A 27,436-nucleotide genomic window follows, 5' to 3' on the forward strand; every position below is an offset into this window, starting at 1 on the left:
CACCATGCCACTCTGCCTCCCCGTCGGATTGTGCCCTGCACCCCTGCAATTCCAGGACTTTTGTTTCAGTTTTCATCAACTGTCTGGGACCATCTTACAAAATCTAGGACTGTCCCTACCAAACTGGGGCATATGGTCACGCTACTTATGACCCACCATTATCTTGTTTGTTTTGTGTAACAGTCAGTGCTGTCAGCCCCTTAGAAATGCAATGTTCTGCTCAATTGCCAGTTAAATAAATAATGCATATCTATGGTCCAGTCTAAACTCTATGCAGCTGATAATGGCCTTTTGGAAAGTGTTAAGATATACTTTGAAAGGAGATGACCAAGGAAGAAATAAACAATTTCAGGTTGAAGGTTTAGCCAAAATGACATTTATTTGTCCACCCAAAAACTCTGGTTTAGTAACATTAAAGCAGTTTTGACTAGGATTATGACTTAGGCAGTGGTCTACATCCATAGATGTGTAAGCTTCTTGTAGAGGTAAGCAAACATAATTATCTGCATTGAGCAGATGGGGAAGTTGAGGCACAAAATGACTTCCACAAAACTCTGAAGAGCCAAGAGTAGAAAGCATCCTGGTGTCTGAGACTACCTACCTCTAAATGCTAATCAGGGATCCTAAATCCAAATTTTTATTCTTACAACTAAAATTTCCTTTGTGAGGCTTTGAAATCCCTGGCAAAAGCATAATTCCTGTAGTGCCTGTCTAGCTGAAAGGAGCTGTTTGAGTATCAAAACAGTGTCTTGGTGTCTGCATGTTCTGATTACTAAAAAAGAAAAAAAGAAAATCATAACTGTCCCCTCTTCTTTGGTAATAGTCCCATCCAGAGACTAAGTTTACAGGAAAAACAGCCGAAGGCTTCAGTCAGACATTCTGTTGCTGGTTTCACAAAATGACAACCCCCTGAGGAACCAGAAGCAATGGCAGGGGGCACCTTGATTGGCACAGCGACGATTTAAAGCTAAGTTGCCAACTCAAGAAACTTCATATTCCCAAAGCATCTTGTATGCGTTTCTTCCAGACAAACTGTTCAGTTAGCTAACAATTTGACTTCCTTGTGTACAGTTAGACCCAGACGGTCCCTAATTTACATAATTAAGACTACTGTAAATGTCACCAACGTGCCCATAACCCCCACCAGCGGACAAAACCAACAGCTTTCTGCCATGGCCAGTCAGATATTATCACATTACAGTTGATATGAAACTTCTCTAACCCGAGAACTGTGAAGAATAATGTTATTCAAATAGGGAGGAACGCTGCAAATCTTTTCCTGGCAATTGACTTTTAGGGTAGGTGCAGATGTTATACTTACATGACTGTAAGGTTCAGCCGTGTGCAGACCTTATACTTAGGTCGATTTAAGCGGCAATCTCTAAATGCATTTGGGGAGGTTAGATTGGGGGATGGAGGGGGGCGGGCGGAATGGTCAGCCTTATCTTAGTTTGCTTGAGAGGTGCAATAAGTTAGATCGGGCACAGTTTAGCCAAGTCTACCGAACATTTGTACAGATTCTGAGTGCAGCCCTGGGACTGGGAAAGCCCATCTGCTCACCCCAGCCCCAGGGCTCCACTTTTCCTATCCCCTGCCCTCACCCTGACCAGGCTATTTTTAAGCCCCTGGCCTGCCACTCCTGAACAGATACCCCTCTCTGCAGACTTAGCCTCTCCCACCCCACCCCACCCCACCCCACCCCATCATAACTGAGTTGCACTGCATTCCCCGTGCAGCTCCCAGCACCAACAAACATGTGCACAAGAGAGACACAATCTATAACTAAGTGGCTTATGGTAAGATGCATGATTGTAGATCAGGTCCTGGGAATATCTGCATGTGGCCCACCAAACATGTGTGCACCATTTTGGAGACCAGCACCGGGACTGAACTTTTCTTATTCCCACCTTACCCTCATCTTTAGTCCTCTGACTCCTCTCTCCCCCCTCCACCCCAGGACAAACCACCCCAACCCACTAGCCCCTGCTGCTAGTCCCACCCACCTCTCCCCCCATCCTGACTTGCTTGGATTGTGTTTCTAGAATGGCTCCTGGCACTAGTTAACATGTGCAGAAGTGGGACCTGGTCTACAATAAAGCTACTTAAAGCAAGTGTGAGATTGTAGATCGGGTCCCAGGAATGTCTGCATGTGGCTTTAAAGTGCTGTCACCTGACTCCTCTAGCAATGACAGTGGGTATCTCAGATCAGAAGAAAGAAATGTTTTTGTCAGTATTTAAAGCCTAAAAATGTTATATACATGCTGACAGCATGTAGAATGATTAAATGTTTTCCTTCAGTGACACTGCTTTGTTTTGCTTTTGGCTCTTATTTCACCAGTAGCAGACATTTTACATCCTACATTTACTGGAAGGAAACCTTCCCCCACCCACTCACCCCACACACTGAAGGATGTAATAGCAGTATTAATCATTTATGCAATGCTAAAAGCTGAGCATGGCCATTCACGCTGGGCTGAAGGTATGACCTTTGTCTTACAAATGTCCCAGGACACTACAAAACGAAATGCATCTGATATATACAGACTACCGTTATAGTCTGTTGCTGAGAAGTTGGTCAGTCACAGTGATGTAAGTGGAAAATGCTTCCTGAAATATGAGCATCTTCTGAAGTGGCTGTTCATAATGTTGTTGTTTGACAGTATGCTTTCCTTGCAAAATGCTGATTCAGCAAACCCAGCAACTGTTTGCAGGAAAGGGCCAATTGAAACATGTCTCATTTCAAAATAATTCTGGAAAAAGTTTTGCGAGCAGCAATGATTTCTGCAGGTGATTATCTTTTATTGGACCGACTGGATAGTTGGGATAAAGTCAGAGAAGCTTTCATATGCATAGCATTCTTCACCAGGAAAAAGGTTAAGAAATTTTGGAACCATCCTATTTTCCACTTTAAAAGTAGTCAGCAATGTTTATGGGGGTGGGAGTGGCGAGAGTTACTTTTTTTCTTTTTTTTTAAATTACAGTTAGTTTATGGCAAGAAGACAGAAGAAATGTTAATGAGTAAATCTTAGACATTTCTGCAAAAGTTTTTTTTCCCCCGTTTATTGTACTAGTGTCTCATTCTGTCAAGGCCATAAACAAGGGAGATCCACTGGCAGATTTTCAGCAGTGCACTGGGATTCCCCCCGCAAAATAGCCTGTAGCACTGATGTAAATATTAAACCAGACCTGTTGCTGATCCAGAATCTTGAACTTGAGACCAATGCAATGTTGTGGAGAAAAGGAATCCTTTTTTTTTCCCCTGTAGATGAGGTTGACTTTTTTTTAATGATGATTGTTTGCATCTGCTCAGAGGTTTGGAATGTTAGAAACAGCCCCCCTGGGATGGATTAGTGGTCGGAGAGCAGGTGATACGGTCAGAAGTACACACTGACTGGGATCTATCATGTTTACGACACGGAGCTCACTAGTGTGTACGTTGTTTATATGTGTGTCCTGCAGATTTACGTGTTTCTGTAAAGATACATGTGCATAAAGCAGCTGCTTAAAAAACGTAACAAGTGTTCTCAGTCAGAAATTCAGTGATTTTTTTCCCCCCCCTGTAGCTTCAAAAGCACAGCAGTGTGTTACAAAATATTGAGCTGGAAAAATGTTAAGAAACTGAAGTCTTTAGAGAAACAAGGCTGAGACTTCTGTATGATTATTTCATACTTTTTGGCTCCTCTGATTTCCATCTAGCATTGAACCTCTCCCCTTCCTCCCCCTTCCTCCTCAGCCCCAGGAGGCTACCATGACCTAACTACCCACCCACGGTTTCCATGTTACTGTCAGCATCCTTACACTTGACTGATGAGAAGTATGTGATTATTCAACACATCATGAAAACAGCTAGGGCAATTGAAGGAGAAATCTGGAATATATTTATAGAAATCTGTAAACAGTCATTTCAATTCAGTTATTCAATGCCGTGCACACATTAGCTTATTAGCTGTTGAGCTGTCAGATATTCTTTGGTTTTTTTCACCTCTTTTAAAAATTACCAGGCACCAGCTGTATTCTCCACCGTTTTGTATTTCATAACATTTTGTTTACAGAACAATTTCTGTCTTGAATTGCAGCAATGGAGAAAAGTGTGTGTGTGTGTGTTTGTTTTTGTTTTTTGTTTTTATGCTTACACCTTTTCATTGACCTAAGAGGTTTTACAAGTAATGAATCACTGACATTCCCTCTGGGCTAACAGGCATCTTTAGCCAAGTTTAGCTAATGCATCCATATAACTCAACGTGGATTTTGAATAGCGACACACATGCACATGCACACAAAAAGAAAGTTGTGAAACCCTTTTGGAAAGACAAATAATGCAGCAGTGGAACATTCATTGCAAAGTCTGTCTGTTCTATGCGATAGTCAGGTTTTGCACTCACCACTGCATGATTTAACCACATTGGTATGATCCCATCGAGGCTCTTGGGGTAAACCAGCTCTCTGTTGTAAATATACAACGTCCAGAAGGATACAAACACAAACTGGAACAAAAGAACGCTTTTTTTTGTTTTGCTTGTTTTTCAGAAGAAATGGAAAAATAGCTCATATGTAAAAAATGTGAGACTGTCAGAATAGATTAGTAGGGGCCAACCTTTTTGGCAGGTGTGCCACGAATTAAGCCCTGTACCCTCCGTGAGTGCCATTCCGCTCCCCTTCCTCTGTCTGATCTGCCCATGCCATTTGTGGCATATGTGATTAGGCTGGCCACCCCTGGCATAACTCCTACAAAACTGTAAGCAACAGGACTTGCCAGAACATAGTCTGCTTTGGCATCTATATAAGAAACCTTTCCTTTAAGGTATAACTCGCTAACACTGGAATTTCTCAGGAATACGTAACTATAATATTTTGCCCATGGAGTTTTGTCTGATCTCAAGTCTCTAGGCTATTAAGCTAAGCAACATACTCTGCTCAATACAAAGTAAAAGCAGATACGAGCAAGATGGGTTGATTATTTAAATCTTGCTCTGTCTTTAAAGTCCAAAAGATTCATTCCTAAGCTGCTGCTACACAAGGAAGCTGCATCTTTGGCATCCCATCTCATCAATATGGTAGGATTTACAATAGGAGGATTTACTGGGGAAACAAACTGCAATATCAGCTAATAATACCTGAAAGCTCATTTGTGCTTTCTTGGCTTGGGTTTAGGTTTGAATAGAAGCTGTCCATATTGTGGAACCATGGGCACAAAAGGTTGGGGAAGTGGTTGTCAATTTTGAGCACGTGTTTATTTATAACCTACATGTATACTTGTGTGCAGCCCCTTTGTGCCAATAAACCCAGAAAGGTGTATGGAAGATGTGAGAGCAGCGTGGTAAGGTGCCAGTACTCAAGAGACTGGCTAGTAACTGAGAAGCTCGGCAATTTTCCAGTGTCGGAGTCACAGGAATGGTCTCTGAGCTCAGCTGTGATAGGGTCAGGTTCTGCACCCGTCACTCATGCTATGTAGTACTTACTCCTGTGAGCATGTCATTGATTATGATACGGCCTATAACATGCAGAATCTTTTGGTAGACATAACTGACTGGATGTTAATTTGCCAACTGGGGAAGGGAATGTGAAGACTTGATGTCTTTTAAGGCCCTTCCCATGCTTTTAAGGCCTGCACTGCCCTTTAGAAAAGAATGCTTCCGTAGAAAATGTCATGGGGTCTGTAGGAAATAAGAGTAATACAATGCCCGTGCCTGACTCTGAATGTGGTGGATCTGTTTTGACATTGTCCAAGTTGTGGAAGGGACTTGTGGACTGGCATGTCTGAATATTGTCAGTATTCAACCATTAGCATGGCTCCTATTTAAATGGATTCATTTATCTGGTTCGTGTGCATGTGTGTGCGCGCACAATTATGATTATATACATTAGTTACTTACTGTGGCCACAGGGAAAGCCCCAACACTGAAGAGAAGGTCTCTGCAGGAAATTACGTACTTAACAGTTCGCAGTTTCTTAATTAGTTTCAGCACATCAGCCAGGAAGGAGACCCCATAGAAAATAGCCTGAAAAACCTAAATTAATTACAGGTAATGAGGGAATCTTCATCCAGTTTTAATTAGCATGTTCTTCAATGAACTCAATTCTTGCTCTTCAGGGAGCTGTTTTGTTGGTGAACTACAAGTCAGCACGAGGGAAATAGCTTTTGGCTAAATCTTCCTTGCTAACTGAAATTGATTAAATAAAGTAGTTCAGGGGAGAATTTTAACAATGTCTCATTTAATGGACTGTGGAGGAAAGTGTGATAGGATTCAGACTGGGAGTGGAAGAAGTACACGTTGGAAGATGGGCCTTTTGGCTCTTGATTATTAACCTCAACATCACAGTGGAGTGATGGAAGGAGGCAACATTGAAAATAGCCAGATTTGTTTCCTGCATAGCCACACCGTAAGGCTTCTCACAGGGGTTAGACAACCTGGTACATCCTGGGTGAGGGCACTTGTTAGGATTCGTCTCAGGGCTGTAGCCAGTTCAAAGCACCCTGAATAAAAAGGCTGTTAAGGCAGCGAGGCCACTATAAAAAGAGCTGTTCTGCTTTGAACCTGTTTCTGTGGAATTCAAGAGGATGAAGGAGCAAGTGTTTGCTGACTTGGTAGAACCCTTCTTTGTGCGAGGACTCAATGGTGAATTGCTTGTGGCAAATAATGTAATTAATGACTTTTTTTTTCTTTTTGGAATACATAATTCATCTAATCAGTTATTTGCAGAATGTTCTCAAATCATATAGCTGATTAAAAACAACAGCATTTGTGAATACTCTTACACAGGTCATCAAATAATTGCATTTCTAAAATAACTTTTCTCATCATTCAGTCACCTCTGCTAGTGTTGCCTGGTGCACCATACTAATTTGGATATGCCAGAGAATACAGATTGAGCCTGTCAGAAGCTTTCTGCCCTTGGTCTTCTAGCTTGTATTCACTATTCAATCAGAATGTAACTCTCTTAAGGTACCAATATGCCAGCCATGGGAGGTTTTTAAGTTGAGTTTGTCCCCATGTGATGCTGGGAAATTTAGTGTTTTGCAAATGGTGAACCGGCTGGCACAGTTGAAATGGAAAGATATTGTATAACTTTCAGAATGACTTCTTTTGCCATGATCTGTCTGAAATAGCTATTTATTTTGAGTTGTGTGTGAGAGATGGCTAAGGTTAGACTAGTTACTTCAGATTGTTCCCAGGAAATCTTGGGGGCTGGTGTTTGGGAGGGGACAGAATTAGGATAGTACTTTAGTGTTAGAAAATGCTACATTATCAAAAAAACTGAGAAAGAAAGGAGGATAGGACATCAGCTCAGTCACTGCGCAGTCTTATTCCACGGGGCTTATGTCCCTGAAAAATCATTAAAACATCTCTTTTTGTAGTTGCCTTTTATCTTAGCCTGAAGATTAAGGCACAAAAAAACCCCAACAAACCCCCCCCCCCCCCCAAAAAAAAAACAAAAAAACAACCCAAAACAAAACAGGAGGAGGCAATGAACCCCACTTCCCAGTTCCCTTTTTACATTAGTGATTTTTCAAGTACTTGGGTTGGGAAAGGAGCTGTGTCTCAAAATTCAGTGCTGCAAGGTGGTGCAGTAGAGCAATAAAGCACTTAAGTCAGGGGTTTTCAACATTTTATAAATAAGTGTACCACTGGCAGCTGGATGAGGAGCATGGGCGGGGGTGGGCACGGCTGGATGCAGAGTGGTGGCAGCATGGGGTGGTGGGTGGCGGCGGTGGCTGCCACATGTGAGCTCCCCACCCCACATCCGACTGGCTGGGGGGTACCTGTGTGGCCTGCAGAAAGGCATCGCTTCCCTGGCACCCTCCCTCCCCCGCCCCCAGGCCCTGCTCCTGGGAGGCAGCAGCATGGGGTGGTGGGTGGCAGTGCTTTGTCCCTGCCTGCCTGTGCGTACCCCCTAGGGCCATCCCAAGTACCCCCGGGGGTACATGTACCCCTGGTTAACAAACCCTAACTTAAGTAAATCCAGTGAAGCACTTAACCCTGGGCTTTATTTCAATGGATTATGCACATGCCCATAGTTAATAGATTTAATAGATTTTTAGGGACCTCTGGATCTGAGTGATCTACCCCCCACCCTGGACAGGAAAGAGCGCTGGGTCAGGTGACCCTAGCTAAGTGCTTGTCTAGTCTCCTTTTAAAGATCTCTAAGGTAGGGGAGAGCACCACTTCCCTTGGAAGCCCATTCCATATTTTGACAACCCTCACCGTAAAGAAATTTTTCCTAATATCTAATTTAAATCTGCTCCTGTCAGTTTATGGCTGTTGTTCCAAATAATCCCAAGGGGCACCCTGCTAAACAGAGTATCTCCTATTCCTTGCTCCCCTCCCCACCCCCAATGAATCTGTAGACGGCCACAAGATCCCCTCTCAGCCTTGTTTTGCAGAGGCTGAAGAGACTCAGGTCCCTCAATCTCTCCATGTAGGATCTTACCTGCAGGCCCTTAACCATACAAGTAGCCCTCCTCTGGACCCTCTCAAGGTTATCCACATCCCTGTTGAAGTGCAGCGCGCAGAACTGAATGCAGTACTCCTGCTGCGGTCTTATCAATGCCGCATATAAGGGAAGTATCACCTCCTTAGACCTGTTTGTGATGCACCTGTTAATGCATGATAGAGTGCGGTTAGCTCTATTGATCACTTCATCAGATTGTTGACTCATGTTTATCTTTGAGTCACCTATGGTCCAGGATCCCTCTCTGCTGCTTTGCTGCTTAGAAAGTCACCTCCCGGTCTGTAGGTGTGTTGGTGATTCTTTCTCCCTAGATGCAGCACTTTGCACTTATCTTTGTTAAACTACATCCTATTCTGTTTCTGCCCACTTTCCAAATCCACCTGAATCCACTCCCTGCCCTCTAGTATGTTTACTTTGCCCCGTAATTTGGTGTCATCTGAAAATTTGGACAGAGTGCTTTTCACGCCCTCATCCTAGTCACTGATTAAGATATTGAACAGCACTGGCCCAAGGACCGAACCTTGGGGAACTCCACTGCCCACATTTTTCCAGGTCAAAAATGACCCGTCCATTACCACCCTCTGTGTGCATCCCATAAGACAATTCTCTACCCACCTAACCGTGTAATAATCTACTTCACAACTGCTTAATTTATTTGTAAGAATGGGATGCAACACTGTATCAAAGGCCTTTTTAAAATCCAAGTAGATGACATCTACTTCAACTTGTGCATCTAAGCATTTTGTGACCCAGTCATAAAAAGAAACAAGGTTAGTCAGGCAGGATCTACCTGCTATGAATCCTTGCTGGTTGCCCTTCAGCATTACTTTTCCTGCTGGACTCCCACAAATGTGTTCCTTAATAATTTTTTCAAAGGTTTTCCCAAGGATAGAGGTGAGGTTAACCAGCCTATAGTTACCCAGATCATCCTTTCTCCCCTTCTTGAAAATAGGGACCACACTGGCCTTTTTCCAGTCCTCTGGGACCCGTCCTGAGAACCATGAGCGCTCAAACAATCACGCCAGTGGTTCTGCTATGACACTGGCCAATTCCTTCAGCATCCTTGGATGAAGATCATCCGGGCCTGCTGACTTAAACACATCCAGCCCCTCCAAATGCCCCTTCACTAGGTCAGCGCTAACTGTTGGTGGGCTGGAGTCCCTCTTGTGCCTGTCTATAGCTCCTTTGGGAGATACATCTTTATCTGTGTTCAGGAACACAGATGTGAAGAACTCATTTAGGAGCTTGGCTTTGTCCCTCCTATCTGTTTCCAGTTGCCCTAGTCTGTACTGTAGGGGTCCTATGTTACCATGTGCCTTCTTTTTGCTCCCTATGTACCTAAAGGATTTTTTGTTGTCTTTAATTTTTTTGCCAGCCTAAGTTCCATTTCTGCTTTGGCCTTTCTAACTGATTCCCTACAAGTGTGAGCCAAGCAGGTATTCTCCTCCTTGGTGGCTACCCCCTGCTTCCACAGTCTGTATGCGATAATCGATCACATACATGGTCAATGGTTGAAGGCGGTGACTGAGTTTAAGTTAGCCAAGGGAGTCAAGGACAATAAGAAGGTTTAGGTATACCCATCTTTAGGTATGTAGGGAGCAGAAGGAAAACAAATGGCAGCGTGGGGCCCCTGCTTAACACTTCGGGACAGCTGGTAATGGACTCTCAGGAAAAAACTGAACTCCTGAATGCCCACTTTGCTTCAGTATTTCACCAGACCAAAGGGAAAAACAAGCAAGATAAGGTTTATAGGGGGCATGCTGGGACTAACAGCCTTCCCACTGTAGATGCTGAGCTGGTGCAAAACCAACTAAAAAAGCTAGACATTTCTAAGTCAGCAGGACCAGATGGACTCCATCCAAGAGTACTGAAGGAGCTGGCTGGAGTCATTGTGGGACCCCTGGCAAAGCTCTTTCAGAAATCGTGGCACACAGGGGAGATCCCTGAGATTGGAAGAGGGCCAACATTGTGCCCATCCTCAAGAAGGGGAAGAGGGAGGATCCAGGCAACTGTAGGCCAATCAGCCTAACCTCCATCCCAGGGCAAATCCTGGAAAAACTCATTAAAGAATCTATGTGCGATACGCTCATTGAGGGTAAGATTCTGAACACCAGCCAGCATGGCTTTGTCATGGGTAGGTCTTGTTTTACCAATCTCATCTCCTTCTACAAACAGGTCTCTCGCCACCTGGACACGGGAGAGACAGTCGACATTATATACCTAGATCTCCAAAAGGCTTTTGATCTAGTATTGCACAATATCCTTATGGAAAAATTGGAAGACTGTGGGCTTAACTGCCCAACAGTTCGGTGGGTTGAAAACTGGCCACATGGTAGGACCCAGAGAGTTCTCATGAATGGATATGTATCGTCCTGGTAAGAAGTGGCCAGTGGTGTCTGTCAGTGGTCCGTGCTTGGACCGGTGCCTTTCAACATCTTTATCAATGATTTGGATGTGGGCATGAAAAGCTCACTGGCCAAGTTTGCAGATGACACCAAGTTATGGTGGAGTGTGGTCATGCCAGAAGATGGGTTGCAGATACAGGCAGACCTGAACAGGCTGGAGAGTTGGGCAGATCAGAGCCAGATGAAGTTCAACACTCAGAAGTGTAAGGTGCTCCATCTGGAGGCAAACAATCCCCAACATACCTACAGGCTCAGTGGCAACAATTTGACTTGCACCATGGTCGAAAGGGACCTAGAAGTAGTGATCGACCATCGCGTGAACATGAGCTGGCAGTGCAATGCTGTGGCTAGCAGGGCAAACAACACACTGACATGCATTAATTGTTACATCTCATGCAAAACTAAGGAAGTGATACTCTCACTGTACTCTGCACTGGTAAGACCGCAGCTGGCGTACTGCATCCAGTTCTGGACACCACACTTCAACAAGGACATGGCAAAACTTGAGAGGGTTCAGAGAAGTCGCCCGTATGATCAGGGACTTGCAGGACAAGCCATACGAGGAGAGGCCGAGGGACTTGGGCCTCTTCAGTCTACAGAAGAGAAGGCTGAGAGGGGACTTTGTAGCGACTTACCGCTACATCAGGGGAATACATCAAGAACTTGGTGAACAGCTGTTCACCAGGGCAAGCCTGGGGAAGACCAGGGGCAATGGATACAAACTCCTGGAAGGCCATTTCAGGCTTAATTCCAGGAAAAACTCCTTCAAAGTCAGGGTGTCCAGACTGAGGAATAAACCCCGTCCAGTGGTGGTACACTCACCTATCCTGGAAATCTTCAAAAGGAGACTGGACAGTCACCTCGCTGGGGTCACTTGACCCCAGTTGTCTTTTCCTGCCTAGTGCAGGGGACCTGGACCCGATAATCTACTAGGTCCCGTCCAGCCCCTAACGATCTAGGAATCTATGTATGCCTCCCTTTTGCCCCCTAGGCTCTCCTGGATTTCCCTGTTCAGCCAAGTGGGTTTCTTGGCTCTTTTGCCTCCCTTTATGTGCACTGGGATGATCCCTTTTTGTGCCTGAAGGATCATTCCCTTGAGGAATGCCTACCCTTTCTGGACTCCCATCTCACCAATGCTTTTGCCCTTTAGTGCCTTGCTTACTAATTTCCTGAGCTCATTGAAGTTGGCCTTTCTGAAGTCTAGCACTTCTGCCCTACTACTTATCTTTTTCCAACCTTTTGCCAGATAGTTAATTCTAACAGTTGGTGGTCACTTTTCCCTAGGTCACCCTGTATCTGCAGATCACCCACCAGGTCATCCACTGTAGCAAGCACTAAGTCCAGTAAGGCATTTCCCCTAGTGAGACCGTATACCTCCTGTATTAGATGAAAGTCCTGTATGCTGATTAGGAACCTACATGAATGGGCAGATCTAGCTGATTGCTCCTCAGAGCAGATGTCAGGGTAGTTTAGGTCACCTATGACAACCATGTCCCTTGAGTGTACTGCCTCTGAGAGCTGCTTTGAGAATTCCAGATTTAGCTCATCTTCCTGGCAGTCTGTAATAGGCCCCCATTACCAAGTCCCTTTCACCCCGATCCCCTTGTTTTCTGACCCATAGTACCTCAATTTGCCCCTTTTCCAATCCCATCTTAATTATTGAAGATGTGTATTGCTCCCTAGCAAAGAGAGCAATGCCCGCCCCCCACATTTTTCCCCACTCTATCTCATCTGTACAGCCTATGGTCCTCAATGCCTACTGCCCAATTGTGGGTAGGGTCCCACCAGACTTCTGTTAACCCAACCAGGTTGAAGTCTTTGTTTGCAAGCAGGGGTGTGAGTTCCTCCTGCTTGTTCCCCATGCTCAGTTAAGCATTTGCTTGCTGGTTTGGGGCCATTTGTCAAGGCTCTAAAAAAGAGTGAGCATTGAACAAGAGCTTTTGCCCTTTTAGCCTATGGTAGTTACAGTCTACACAGTCAGCTACAGCAAGCAATCAAGTATTTTCTCTTTACTTTAAAAAGAATGTGAAATGGTCGGATGAGGCTGGTGGAAGACTGGTGATGCATGATGACTAATCACTAATAAAGCATCTTATAGGCGTTCCCCATGTGAGAGGGCCATAGTTCCCAGAGGATGAGACTATTATTATCTCTTCTATGATGAGCTCTGCATTAATCATGAGACAGGGATATACTTTGTGTTCCCCCCCCCAACCTTTTTCAAAATCAATTAAAACAAACATTTGGATGGAAAAGAAGCAGATGGTCCCAAAACATCCAAATTCTCAGTCTAGTAATTTTCCCTGTCATTCACAGGAGATAACAATAATATCTTCCATATGGAAAGAGTATGTGCGTGTGTACATAAGCATATCCATATGTCTGTCTAGTCGTCTCCTGTCCCCCCCACCCCTCCATGAACTTCATCTAAGGATCCCATATTTGAGACATACAAAACTTTGCCCTTGGCTCTTGACCCTTATATTTAATTTAGTACTTGGTGTGAAGCCAGAGTACCTCTATTGAATTAATTGTCTTTGTATTCATGTTCTTTAAAATTGAACTTGGCCCGCCTGCTGTAGCTACACATTTATTTTTCTTTTAAGTCAGAAATGAAGAAATGACCAGTTAAGGTCCTTAATGACATCATTGAAATAACATTTTGTATTGGAAGTGGCTTAAGAGAAATAGAGTTATGCTAGGAATAAATGCGTATGCTCTGTTTACAAGTTGGGAGAGCCGTTGTAGGTTTTAGAAAGTCAACAGCTACCACATTGAGAATTCTAGTAGTGTTGCTCATCTTGGATGATTCTTGCCTTTGCATAAAAGGCCCTCACAAGGTCCACCCTTACTTAAATCAGTTTAACTTTATTTTGAAGGGTTAAGCAGAACTTTATTGGCATACTGGGTTGAATTTCACCCCTTGGGTAGAGTACAGGAGTGGCATCCTGCTACCACAGATACCCTGGGGACTGCAAAAGAGAAGCACCTCTGGGGCATGGCTATCCAAAGACCTGGCAAAAGGAGTTTCCATTGGGTACAATCTCCTCATATTTTCTGGGGTAAAATGGTATATAAACCCTACTTTAAACTGGAAAATGGAATGTACCTAGGCTAATTACTGAGTCTTCCCTGCTGCTTCTAAAGCAATCACACATGTACCTTGACTTGCAATTCCAGATGCGAGCCTTCAGAAACTGGGACATTCATAAATTGGTCAACATGCCCAAAGTTGCAGCTGTCACTCACCCCTACTAAAGGTAAATGTATATATAATAGAAAATGTTATATAATTTCAAATGTCCCTATGACTTCCCTGAGCAGCACTGTCCTGGTACTTGCAAATGTACTACAGCTGCTCATTGAATATACCACAACTGCTCATAGAATATCAATCCACTAATTGTAGATCTAAAGGATCCCACAAAGTATTCTTTCAAGAATGGAATTAAGACTGGACATATTCTGAAACCTAATGATTAGCCCTGGGAGAAGGAGGAACCATTGACTAAGTCTTCTAGACAAACCCTACTGCTTTCTATAGCCATATTTAATGCCATAATAAGTGTTTTAGATATGCTTATAAACCAGCAGGGAAGACCAGTTTTGTATTTTTTAACTCGTTTGGCCAGATAGACCAGATGAAAAATAAAGCATCAGTGGCAAAGACAAATTGCATCTTTTGACTGGAAGTATTTATTTCTATTTATCTCTGCCTACAGTTCATTTTCAAAGGCAGCATTTGGCCAACTGAATATACTTACTTCCCAGATTGAGAATCATAAAAAAGACAACTTTTTCTTTAAGGTATAAATCTAATGTCTCAGACTGTTAAGTGGAATGATCAAAATTTTTGTACATTTGTATATATTCAAACCACAACATTTTGAAAAATGTGCAATATGTATTGGATTGACTTTAGACAAATAGAATTTGGAATATTTAGGATGGTCAAAGTAATTTCAATAATAAAATGTTAAAGTGTACTAAACAAATGGGAGGGATGCAAATGTATTTTCAGATGTTCAATGATGTTAATGGAATAACCTACCTTTATATGGAAACCAACTTTTACCTAATATTATGTGCAATAAATGGAATCTCTCTTCTTGGAAACTTTCAGGTTAGATGGAGCCTATGGTTTACTTAGGGCTGGTCCTGTTTCGAGCAGGGGGTTGAAGTAGATCACCTTGGGAGGTCCATTCAGCCCTACTTTTTATTAACTGATTCTGGCCTCTGTATATTTTTGTACTGCACAGAAATCCTTTCCTTCCTTTTTTGTGTCCTTGTGACAAGGTATTTAGCAGAATTTACAGATTTGTATACAAAATATGCTTGATCTATTTGATCTATGCATTCAGTAATTGATCAATGAAAACCTGTGATCCTAAGCATGCTTGTGGCTTTTACTTTTCTCCCATTCAACTCTACCTCCTTGAGGAGGTTCTGGCTGCAAATAACAGGAACTAGGTGGATAAGAGCTAACATGAGAGTGGGAGTGCTTCTTGTGCGGGTCACACAGGAAGAATAAAAGTGGAGTACTTGCTAAAAGGAGAACAAATGCATACTTCCAGATAGAGCTGCAAGTGAACTGGAATTTCTGTCATGTGAAAAATTCACATCTTAAAATCCTTAATTCTGAATTGGCAAAGGACATTGAAAATATGAAATTTCCCATAGACTGGATTTTCAAAAAACTATAGCTTTTAGAAACACAAAAAGGGAACTTTAAATAATTCTAGGCCAGTCAGCTGAACAGTCAATGAGCCAGATAGCTGCTGGAAAACAGAGAGGTAGGCAAGCTGGCTAGATAATTAGCCTGGTTTCTGCTGAACAGTCCAAAGGAATCCAAACATTCTCCTGCAATGTGTTTCCATCAAATTAGTGTTTTCCAATGAAAAATTCTTTGATTGAGCTTGGGCTTGGGCAATCTTTGAACTTTATTTTTTGACCTTCAGAGACTATAATTCCCACTCTCTCTTAAGCCTTTTTTGTTTTAAAATGGTACAGAATTTGGTCCTTGGCAATTTATGGTGTTGTCAGTTGTTTCCAAGCTCTGTCGAGTTTGCTTTCATTAACTGTTTTTGAATAAAATACATAAAAACAGCCAGATGCGTACAATGCATATCCCGGAGCTCTCCCAAATTCTGCCCCACACTCTGCAAGTATGGGAGGCTCATCCCATGGCATGACTGTGTGGCTCTAATCGAACTTGGATGGAATTTTACAAGAGCATGGGGTGGGTCCAACTTTAATCTTCTTTAAGGTACTGGTAGCAGTACTTATTTCTATTATGGTAGTCCCCAAAGATTCCAGTTAGGGCCAGGGCCCACTGAATTCAATGTTGTACAGGCATAGAAGAGGCAATCCTTGCCCTGAAGGGCCTGCAGTTTAAGGACTGTTTTCACAACGTGCCACAGAACTCCATTATGCAGTATCGTACAGTGGCCCAACTGCTTAAAGAAAGGCATAGCATAGGCAGGACCAGGACCACTGCTATGCAAATTCTGTATGGCGTTTACTGCAACACTGGCATGATGAAAGGACTGAGGATGCATTTCCTGCTTTCCTTAAAGCGAGCCAGCATGCTGGCAATGACTGTGCTACCAAACCAATAGCTCTGTTTGAATCCCCTTCATAAGTCTCCTCATCTTCTCCTGGAGACCTCTCACAGCCTAACTCCTCGTACTGAGAACTAGCATTGTTCTCTAAACAGCAAGTCTTCTATGTTTCATTTTGAGTAGTAAGGTGTGCAATGTTAGTATTACTGTGCGATACTGAAGTATATTATTGTCAGTATTTCACAGTGGAATTCTAGGAAACCTAGAAAACAACTGGTAGAACTTAAAAAACATGCAATGATATGGTGCGTATCCCTAGATTTTTTTTTTTAATTCCTAAACTATATTTTAATTAAGTACATGCTCTGAAACCTAGTTTTCTCACTGGATTTTGCATAATGTTTCTTTATTTTGTAGTAGATACAATCTGACCTAGTTGTAAATGGGTACCTGCTCATTTGGGCTGGGGAGTCAAAGGCAACCAGACATGATGCCAAACACATTGCTCTTCTATGTGCCTTTGGCTAGAGAAAACGCAGGGCTGTCACCTCAGTAGTCCGATGAGCTTGAAGACTAGAGCAGGTGGACTTTTACTACCACTCCCCTTTTTGATAATATTCTATTCACATATGGTGAAGGACTATAAGAAGTTCTGCTAGTATGCTGCTGAAATTGGGCATATTTGGGGATTTCTTGGGTTTAATCGGTAACCATCCCATCCCCCTGGATAGCATGCACCAAAATTCTACATCCTTAATATATACACTTTGTTTTAGCTTTCTTACAACTAACTTCTCTCTCTGTCTCAATGATGAGGCAATTCCAACAGTACATAAAGCTTAGAAATGTTGCAATTGATCGCATAATCTTTATGCATAAGCTTGCAAATAATCTTATAGCACGAACATGGATACCTATTAGGTTCCTTTGGGATATAAACCATTAAAGAAAGCAGTATAACAGCAGCAAATACACCAACTGTATATGTCTTTAGGCACAGATGGCAGACAGACAAATAGACATATTGGTACCACTGTACACTACGTGCTTACCAGATTGAGAACTGTCAAATATTTCCATTGCGCACCATAAAGGAACACTTCAGATGGCCGGTCTTCTGCTTTGATGAGCAAGATTGAATAGCTTAAAAACATATACCAAAGCAAAGCAAAGCAGTGGTACACAGCAAGAGTAGATGTTTTCATGGTTCAGCTGAGAACAAGTGAGATTCAGACCCTAAAAACAGTTTTTCTTTTGCTGCTCAGTAGCCATGCATAGGAATGAAGTAGAGTTGCAACCAGAGGAAAGTTAGTGCACTTTATTCCCATGAAGCGACTATTGCAACACTGGGTGGCCTTTGCTTCTGTTTCTTTTTTTTTTGTGTGTCTCTTTATAAGCTAGGGGGAGAGCAGGAAATAGGCTTATTCCCTTTCTTAAATGTCTTGCTCAAGATTATTGAAGATTAGTTGCAGTTACGTAAATTTTTGGTGGGTTTGCAAACAGTGAGGAAGCTGTTATAGACTTTATACAGCTGAACGTCGTGCCTTGTTTGAACTCTTTGTAAAAGTGCAAAAAAAGATTGTCTTCCTCCTACATATTGCTTTTGCCATGACTATAAACCTGTTTTGGAGATCTTTGCACAAAGAAGAATGGGATCATAATGGATTTTAAGGGGGAGAGAAACAGATTTGTTAGTATGCTACAAGTGGGATGAAAACTGATGAATTGGTATGTGAATGTTACAGTATTTTTTCAAAGCAAAGAACCCTAGGCCCTGACAATTCAGTAGAAAAAAGTGTTCGTTAACGAAGTTTAGTCAGTTCACATTACTTGAAACTATAGCTAGATGGTCACAACAGGCCTGACAAAGTTCAAGCCATTTAAAATGTTTGTGATGGGAAGGGGCAAAGGCTGTAGGTAACATAACATGAGCAATGTCTTAATTGAGATTCTTGTTAGATGCTGCTTTATTTAATCACGTTCACCTTCAGATAATGACTCTTGTTGTCTGACATTACAGCATTGGAAACACTGAGGTGAAGAGGGAAGGAAAAGATGACACAGAAAATGGGGGAGTGGATTAAAATATCCAATTAAAATTTTGTTGGAAAAAAATTCTCATGAAAATTGCTTTTCTTTCACCCTCCCGCTATTTCTGAGCAACTGTAACTGCTACTAGAAAAAACATACAGAGCCTTTAAGTGAATCTGTGTGTGTGTATGCCAGTGCTTAAATTCAAGTCAAGGCTCCCCCCCATGTTTAGCTGAAGGGGAACCTCATCTTGGATTCAAGTAAATTGTGCGTGTGTTTGAGAGAGAGAGAATGTGCACAAAGGTAAGTTAAAAATCAGTTGCTTGTCCTACAAGTATTTGCTTGCCCAACAGATACTCAGCCTGCTAATTTAGCTTTTGTAGTGCAAAGGTTTAAGACTTTTAGCAAGTTCCTTGTACATTTTTTTTTTAACATACTTTTTTTTTTTCAAGAGGAGACTGGACAGTCACCTTGCTGGGGTCACTTGACCCTAGTTGTCTTCCTGCCTAAAGCTGGGGTGTTGGACCCGATGATCTGCAAGGTCCCTTCCAGCACCTAACAATCTATGAATCTATGGTTTGGTCACTCTTTCTTTGGCCCGGTCACCTGTAATTACCTATCTGAATGCTTGTACTACAGGCAAGGCATTGGGGTGGTGACCTTCTGCTAACATGCATCCTAGCTACCACCACCATTGGCAAGCTCAACAGAGATCGAATATCTTCTGATTTGTAGAGGCGGTCCCTTTGGAATAGGGTAGATTCTCTACTGAGCAGGCTCTACTAAGTGAACACTCCTTTTTAGCTTTGTCTGTTGGTCTCTAGGGATCCTTCTACAATCTGCTATTCATTCTGATGTGGGCCTGAAGGCTCAGCATAGATGACTTCATATGAAATCAGAGAGCAATTTTTCTCTTTAAGAAATAGCCTGGCACCAAAATGCTTCCAAGTCATCTGTTGCCCTGACTTCTCTCCTAATTTAGACTATCCATATCCAGAGTCCCCAGACAGTCTTGCAATCAATTCAGATCAGCTATTTCTCTCTCTCAGAAAAAGCCATGCTTCACATTACATTCTACTAACATTTTCTAAGAGGCTTTCTTAGGGTGCCCTGATGTCAGAGGACAGGACTCTTTTGCAGGAAAAAAGACTAAAACTTGTTGTTTTTGGATGCTCTTTGTTACTTGCAGTACTCTTTAGAAGCCCAATTGATAATGTTTTATTTGCCTGCCTTTCTGTGTTTCCCTTTGCCTGACTTTTTTTTTGGCTCTCAGGGCAAAACTATTAGAAACTCCTCCCTCTATTGCGTCTTTTTCAAACTTGTCACTGTGAAAGAGCACAAGAATAAGAATTAAAATATGGCATGGAAAGACATTTATTATTGATTTATTTATGGGATGGCTGTAATATAGGACCAAACACTCCATGTGCCATAAAATGCATTTTTCCACACAGGAATTTGTTACAACTTAACTTTAAAATGGAATAGCATATGCTTCTGCTGCTTGGATTTATGCAAATACATGTAAATACGTGCAAATTTGAACAGTATATTTTTTTTCTTCTCTGTGAGAGGATCTTGGCTTGTATGGCTAAGACTTCCAACAAGGGTGTCAAATATGGTGACAATTTTGTGATGTGGACACCTGTCCCATAGACTGAGACCATCTGTTTGTTTTACTATGTGCAAAAAGCAAAATATACATTTTTTTTGTCTAGTGAAAAGATGAAGTTTAGATGAAGGCAAATAACAAAGAAAAAAGATGAGCCAATCTAGACGTCTTTTGTAGAGTCTTCTGCCACTACCGTTGGGTGCGGAAGCTCAAACCTGGCATGGTACGCTTGCAGCGTAGACATAGCCAAATAGGAAGAGTGCTGTTTCATACATGCTTTGTTCTGGTGCAATTGACTACGCAAGTTTCAGAGTGATAGAAATTGGGATAAACATTTTTAGAGATGAAGGAGATTGAGTCTGCACATGAAGTTAAACATAACAAAAAAAACCCAAATTGCCAGTGAGACTTAACCGTGAGTGCTTTGTTCTTGTTTTATCTTCTCTTATGGTATCCTGTTTTCTACTAGTCTAGAAACTTTACTAGTTTTGGCCAGAAACTTAACTGACTTATTAACTTGGTAAATTAATGTTTAAATAAACCTGAAATTTGCTGATAACCACATGTCTCCAGGAGCTGGAACACCAAGTATCCTGGGACTTCTTATGAAGTTGTAAGAGTTGATGGCTGTCAAGGCTGTGACCAGGACATAGGGGGTCAGGGCTTGACCCTAGAGGGTCACAACCCAAAGGACCAGGAACAGATAAGATAAGGAAAGCAAAGGGCCCATGTAATTGTGGGAATCAGAAGCAGAGGGGTCAGGATGCTGTGATCTGCAAGGGACCAGGACATAGACAGTCATCCTGGATAGAACAAGATGCTAAGAGGGGTGAGACCAGGAGGCAGGGATCCAGGCTGGAGTCACTAGCGAGGGGTTCCACAACCAGCAACTATAACCAGGGGTGGATCCAGGATTTCCCAAAGGTGGGTTCAGGACCAGTACCAATTCTGCTCTTGTTTATAATGATATTGATCAAGAGTGGCTCCATTGTACAAATGGAGTGAGTGAGGGCAGGATCAAGGAGGGCAGGATCACACGTTTTATGTGTCTATGGTACTTAGGGCCCACATTGCTGTAGTAGCTAAATGCTTTGCACTTTTTAATATAGTCATCTTCCCAGCATCCATGTGGGTTAAGGAAGCAGTGTTATCTCCATTTTACAGATAGTTGCATTGTGCCTCAATTCCTAAATGGCTTGCCCAAGGCCACATCAGTAGCTGAGTACTGAACAGGGAATTAAACAACGGCCACCAATAGGCCTAGATAGCAGCCTAACTGATGGGGTGTCGGACTGATCTGACCCCATCAGCCAGATGAATGATGTGGGGCCAGACCCACAGCCTGGATGAGACCCACAAACTGGCCCCATAAGCTGAATTAACCTGCATTTTAAACTGGCCAGAGTGGGTACCATGTGCAGTGCACATCCTGGATCACCCAGAGTAGGCACTATGTGCGGCATACACCGCATGTGTTGTGTAGGTCAACTCTGAGACCCATGGGCAGCACCGTTGGCCGAATGTGGCCCACAGGCCATATCTTTGACATCCCTACGTTGATCCTTCCTTTTGGTTTGCAGTACTGGTGCAATGCATACTCAGAAGGAAGAGACCTGTCTATTGACCTATATCATTACCACTTCCTCAAGCACTGCTTCACTGTCTCTCCTTCAAATGTGGAACATGGCAAATCCCTTTTAGCTTTCAAAGATGTGATAACACCCTAGCTAGAGCTGACGTGTATACTCAAATAAAAGCAACTTTGTGTGTATGTGTCATCCCCTTTTCAAATATCTAATCATCAACTCAACCTGGAGGTCATTAGATGCTCATGCAACTTTACCTGCTTCTTTCCAAGTGCAAGTTCTTATCAGTGAATGGGTACAATTCACTCACTATTTTGAACTTCCAGATTAAGTTATGCCTTTACTTTAACCTTTAGTTATTCTCTTGCTATGACATGTACCTTAATATTGAAGTCATCCTAATTTACAAAAAAAATGTCAAAACTGTTGGGGAAAAAATTTAAAGCATGGGCTGGGGGGAGAGACAATTCATGTGAGGATTAATTTGGTCAGTTTTACTTTACAGAGAAAAAGAAAACACACGGAGTAACTGACTGCTTCTTTACATCTAGATTCAGTGTCTAGCCAAAACATTTTGGGCTTTAATAACACAGTGCTTCACAACAGCTCATATAATCAGCCATATTTGTGAGATAGCTGATGCTGGAATTGGGTTTCTTGGGTTCCTTGTCCTTGTTTTTTCTCTAGATGTGCTGTGTTGCACCAAATATAAACCATGGTCAGCACTGAAGGATTCTGAACTTTCTTAATTATGTGTTTTACCATGTTAGCAAGGAAAATAACTGCCAAAAACATATGGCATTTCTTATAGTTTTTTATTTCACGAATCAGTCATAAAAGGACAAAGAAAATTCACTGATATGTTGCTGAGCCTTCTGTTTCAAATGTTTTGAAGTCGCATCTATATTCTTGCTGCTTAATTGGGGTGGAGAGGAAGAGAGGACCTGATTTTAAGCTTCTTGTTAAACTTAATATAATGCTTACTTTCCAAACAGATAACTACTATTTTTCTTGGTAGCAAACTTGAAGTTATCCACAATATTTGGTGATATTGTTGCTTGTTTATCTTCATCCAGAACTTTCTTTCCTTTGGTAGTGCTTAGATGTTTTATATAGATACATAGAGATCTATATCTATATCTATAATCTCTCTAGATAGATAGATAGATCTCCTGTATCTAGAAAACATATATAGCAAATGAAGTGTATGTCTTTATATATGTATGTTTGCTTATAACTTGAGAATGGCTGGTCTATCTACTCTAAACCTTCCAAAACCACTGAATACCACCCGAAGAAAATTATAGGCAGGTCATTTTTCATTTGAACCTTTTTGGGGCTTCCATTGATTGGGATTACTTGGCTTCTCAGATAACAAACTGGTACCACTCCATTTTGGATACAGTTAATTCAGTTCAGTTGTCATTATTATATTGACACTTGCCTTTTTTTCAACTCAATTGTCATTAGCATATTGACGCGTGCCTTTTTTTTCTGCTCCACATTAAATATTAAATGTTAAATATGTTGTACTATGTTCTTTAAAAATAAACAATATTTTGAGCTAAATATGTTGTACTAAGTTATTTGAAAATAAACAAACACTGCAATTACAAAAATAACAACCCAGGCAAAGAACGGGTCCTTCAGCTAGTGTGTGTGTGTGTGTGCGTGCGTGCGTGCGTGCGTGTGTGTGTGTAATAATATATGCTGTGTTTCCCTCCCAGCAGATGTCCTGACAATTTAAGTCTCCCATGAGAACAGTATCCTGTGACTTTGAACATTGTGTCAGTTGTTTAAAGAAGGCCTTGTCCACCTCCACAGGTTTGGAGTCCTGTAGCAAACACCCACCATGACATCCCCCTGCCTATCCTTCCTAAACAAGTTATACCCATCCATGACAGTACTTCAGTCTATACTGAATGATGCAGGGTTCTTGCAGATCTTCATAAATCTCTTAATATTACTTACAGACAGAATATTGTTACTTTTCAATCAGTGGGGCTTTTTATTTTCTAATGTAAAAATGCATGTTCCTCTTAAAAGACAACATACAATCTAAGCATGTGCTTTTTAAAGCAAAGCTGTTTTTTTCATTACTCAAGTGCAGAAGCAAGTCTGCAGAGATTTCTTGACATACTGCTTTGTGCCAAGAATCACTTTAAAGATATCAATGACTGATTCTTAAGGAACAAATAAAATTAGGCTGGGCAATTTATTTTGAAGTCAGAACTAAATTATTTCCAATCTCTAGGAAGAGATAGCTGGAGTTAGTATATTTTCAGACCCAGTGAAATGCTGGAATTGCCTAGGTGAAGAATTGAATTTATTAAGAGAGAATCATTTCTATGAGCAACCCACAAATGATTCGAAAGGTCACATAAAAAATAAAGATCCCTGTCTCAAAAAGCTTGCAGTCTGAGGACTAGATACTCAGTGGACACTCATTGGTGCAGTTCAGTGTCAATGAACTGGAAATGTACTGAAGCTAACTGATTTCTTGATTTTTATTTTTTATGTTATATTATTTTTTGCGGGGAGGGGGAGAGGAGGTACGGTACCGAACAAAACTGCTTTAATGAAAGATACAGCTGAACTGATTTTCACCTGCTAAGGATCTGGCCACAGAAGAGTTTTACTCAATAAAGAGAAGGTTCTCTGCAGTAAAGCAATTGGTAAACAAAGGCCTAGGCTCCTTGGCATTTGAACAGTAAATCTCTTTATAAGATTACCCTGCTGGTTCCAAATTCACTAATGGTTTCCTCCAAATTAACCTTTTGGGGATATGCAGTCAATGTCATTATTGACTCAGCTCTAAAAAAACAAACAAACCACAAACAGAAAATGACGCATCTTATCTAGTTTCCATTACTTGATACACAATTAAAAAAATGAGGGAGAACTTGAAACCACTTCACAAATGTAAAAATGAAATAACGGACTCACCTGAGCCCTATGGACTGATGGACTAGAGATCTCTAAATGATTAATTATGGAATGTCTATGACAAATCTGCAATTATGTTTTTGTGGGACTTCTAAACACGTGGATTTTTTTTCAACTTGTTGAGGGCTTCCCCCTCTTGCTTCTGACCCACCCACACACGTACAACCTCATTACTAGTTTGTTCAGGTGTCGTTTTGCAGAATCCCAAGGAATACAGACTGTAAGGATTTGTACTGTTTTGCTGTACAAATGTATAAGGAAGCCCATGTAAATATTTGTCTTTGTGTGGAGCTGTCAAGCCCAATGATTCTGTTGTGGTTTTGGCAGGCATTGTGACCTTGGGTTTCTGCCTGTATGTAAGGTGATAATGCCCCCTACTTGAACTGGATTGTTTGGGTTTAGAATGAAATGTTTTTGTGTTCTGGACCCCAGAGCCCTGTTACATTTATTTTTTCATGGACTGCTATCCAAAAAATATATACACCACATTTTGTTGCATACAATACAGCTGCCCTCCTTGCCCCGACACAGAATAAGATACAGGCCTTGTTCTTGAAAGGCAGAACAAAGACAAACTGCTATTACCATATATCCTCACATATAATGAATAGCCCAAATTCTAGCACCTGGATTTTGTAAATAGGGTATGTGTTGTATGTGAGAAAATATATGTATATGCCCCCTTGCAGTGATGACGCATACAGGGTGCATGGGGGTGCATGCGCATCCCCTGAGAGCGATGGTGCCCCCCCCGAGTGAGTGCTCTTGGCTTAGGCAATGGGCAGGGGGGGCAGACGGAGTGCTGGTGCCCCACCCCCGAGAAGTGCTGCTGGCACTTCTGGGCTCTGCATCTGGCCACAGGAGGACCAGCCACTACAGCCACCTGCGGATGTTCCCCTCTCAGCCCATCCTCACCACCGCCACCTGCATCACTGCCTGTGGGCAGTCACTGTGCCCCCCCACCCTCAGGAGACACACGTCGCTTGTGCCCACTTGCATGAAGTCCTGACTTGTGATACTTCCTTTTGACCTTTGCAATTTGAGGCTGGGTTTCCCTAAAGTGATGCCTCTGCATGATCTAAGTTTTGGCCTTTTGTGGGTCATGTTTAGCTCATAGCCTGGTTACTCTGAGACCACAGCTCTATATGAAGTAGGGCATGAAGACTGCTCAGTCTACTGCAGTATGTTTTAAGACCACTGCAAGTTTAGCTGTTTATGTACATAATAATCAGCTGCTTTGTTCAACCATGCATTCTCCATTAGCCGTACCCCATTCCCTATGCTTTTGAGAAGGACCAACTCATTGTAATCAACAGAAAAAATAAAATTAAAATTTATAGTTCAGAAGGAATCCCAGAGAAATAGTGTCCATTCAACTTGCTGATTGATTTCTGTCCTCACCCCCACCCCGCTCAATTCATACAGAACCAGCTGAAAATCAAAGCAGTCAGCTGTTTATTTCTTCTCATCAAGGAACAGTATTAAATAAACACTATCTTTAAAAATATAGGCTTTCAGGTGGAATACACTGAACTCGATAAAAATCGCTTCTAGTAGCTGCCATTGGGGAGGACCAGCTAACAGCATGCTCCCTTGTTCCTTTATATTCCTCAGTAGACCCACAGCTCAACACTAAGTATAGCTAGAATTTTTCTCAGCAATGATTTTTGGCTCTGAATCAGAGTGGTGCAGCTTAGGGGCTAAGTACAGACAGTCAAAAAGCCCAAGGCTGAATTGATTCAGTTTTTGCAGGTTAGTTTAAGCTACACAGAATACATTGAAACAGAAATGAACAGACATCCTTTGATTCAGGAAATGTAGCCACACGCTTGCAGTGGCTTAGGCCAGAAGCTGGGGGGTGCTGGTGCATGGCTCTCTAGCTGTGTGTTCACTTCCTTTTCCTGCTGTCCTCAAGGCCTCTGGGATTTGCAGTCCAGATTTATAGCAGCAGGACTCTGCAGGGTTGTTCTTTACTTCCCTTTCCTGCTTCCAGGTGCCTCTGGATTTGTAGTCCACAGTTGCAGCCAGCAGTAAGTTTGAGCAGGGGAAGGAGTATTTAACCCTCCTCCCTGGCCCCAGACCCCAGCTGAGGTTTGCCTGGAGGGTATATATTCAACTAGGTTTATCTTAAAGCAGTTTCAGCCATCTTGAAACTGGTTAATGTGCACTGAGCTTCTGTTCTGTTACAGGTTTAAACCAGTTTATGTGTAACCTCTGTCCCTAGTCAGGGAGACCTGGAAGGGTGGGGGGTGGTATAGGGCTCCAAGCTTCTGTTTTGCCTCTAAATTTCTATGCCCTTATCTTGGTTTAACTTAGAACAACCTTAGGATCTAATATACAGAAGTTTAGAAACATTTTTCAGAGACCTAGGTTAGTGCATCCTTCTGCCAAGGACTGTGATTGAATGCACTGCTGCAGGATTCAAAATGTGGGGTTGACGTGGGGCCTTTCAGCAAGCCCTATGTCCAAGTAGAGTTGTGCCCTTCCCCATCCCCCGTCACTTTTGGCTGGACTGCATATGTGCAGTGAGCAACCTGAGCTTTGCTGGCTTGCCAGTATTGCTGCTGCCAGAGCCTGCATTGGTATAGCTCTAGAACCCAGGGTGAAACACTACCACTGCTCTCTGCCCTTTTTCCCCTGCTGCTGATTTCAGTGGCAGGCAAGGGGGTGAAGAGATGAGCATTCATCCCTTGGGTTCCAGAGCTGCTCCAAAGCAGTCACTGGCAGCTGCCCTGATGAGCCAGTGGGCTCATACAGCTCACTTGACTTGCAGTGCATAGCCCAAGAGGGTGTGGGTGCAACCCCCCCCCCCCCCCCCCTTCCCCCGGGGTTGTCTTTTCCGGT

The 27,436-nt window shown here is 42.4% G+C and overlaps 1 protein-coding gene across 1 annotated transcript in view; it reads right to left on the minus strand.

Moving 5' to 3' along the window:
- The window catches only part of ADTRP (androgen dependent TFPI regulating protein), a 50,882-nt gene extending 33,260 nt beyond the window's left edge, over positions 1 to 17,622 (minus strand). Inside the window, exons 1-3 of the mRNA XM_025206221.1 lie at positions 17,470 to 17,622; positions 5,874 to 6,008; positions 4,383 to 4,484 (exon numbers count right to left, since the gene is read on the minus strand). Coding sequence (XP_025062006.1) covers positions 4,383 to 4,484; positions 5,874 to 6,008; positions 17,470 to 17,622 — 390 coding nt within the window. The remainder of the gene's footprint in view (positions 1 to 4,382; positions 4,485 to 5,873; positions 6,009 to 17,469) is intronic.
- Positions 17,623 to 27,436: the final 9,814 nt, after the last annotated feature.

This window comes from Alligator sinensis, unplaced genomic scaffold (assembly GCF_000455745.1).
Source record: "Alligator sinensis unplaced genomic scaffold, ASM45574v1 scaffold253_1, whole genome shotgun sequence".
NCBI lineage: Eukaryota > Metazoa > Chordata > Crocodylia > Alligatoridae > Alligator > Alligator sinensis.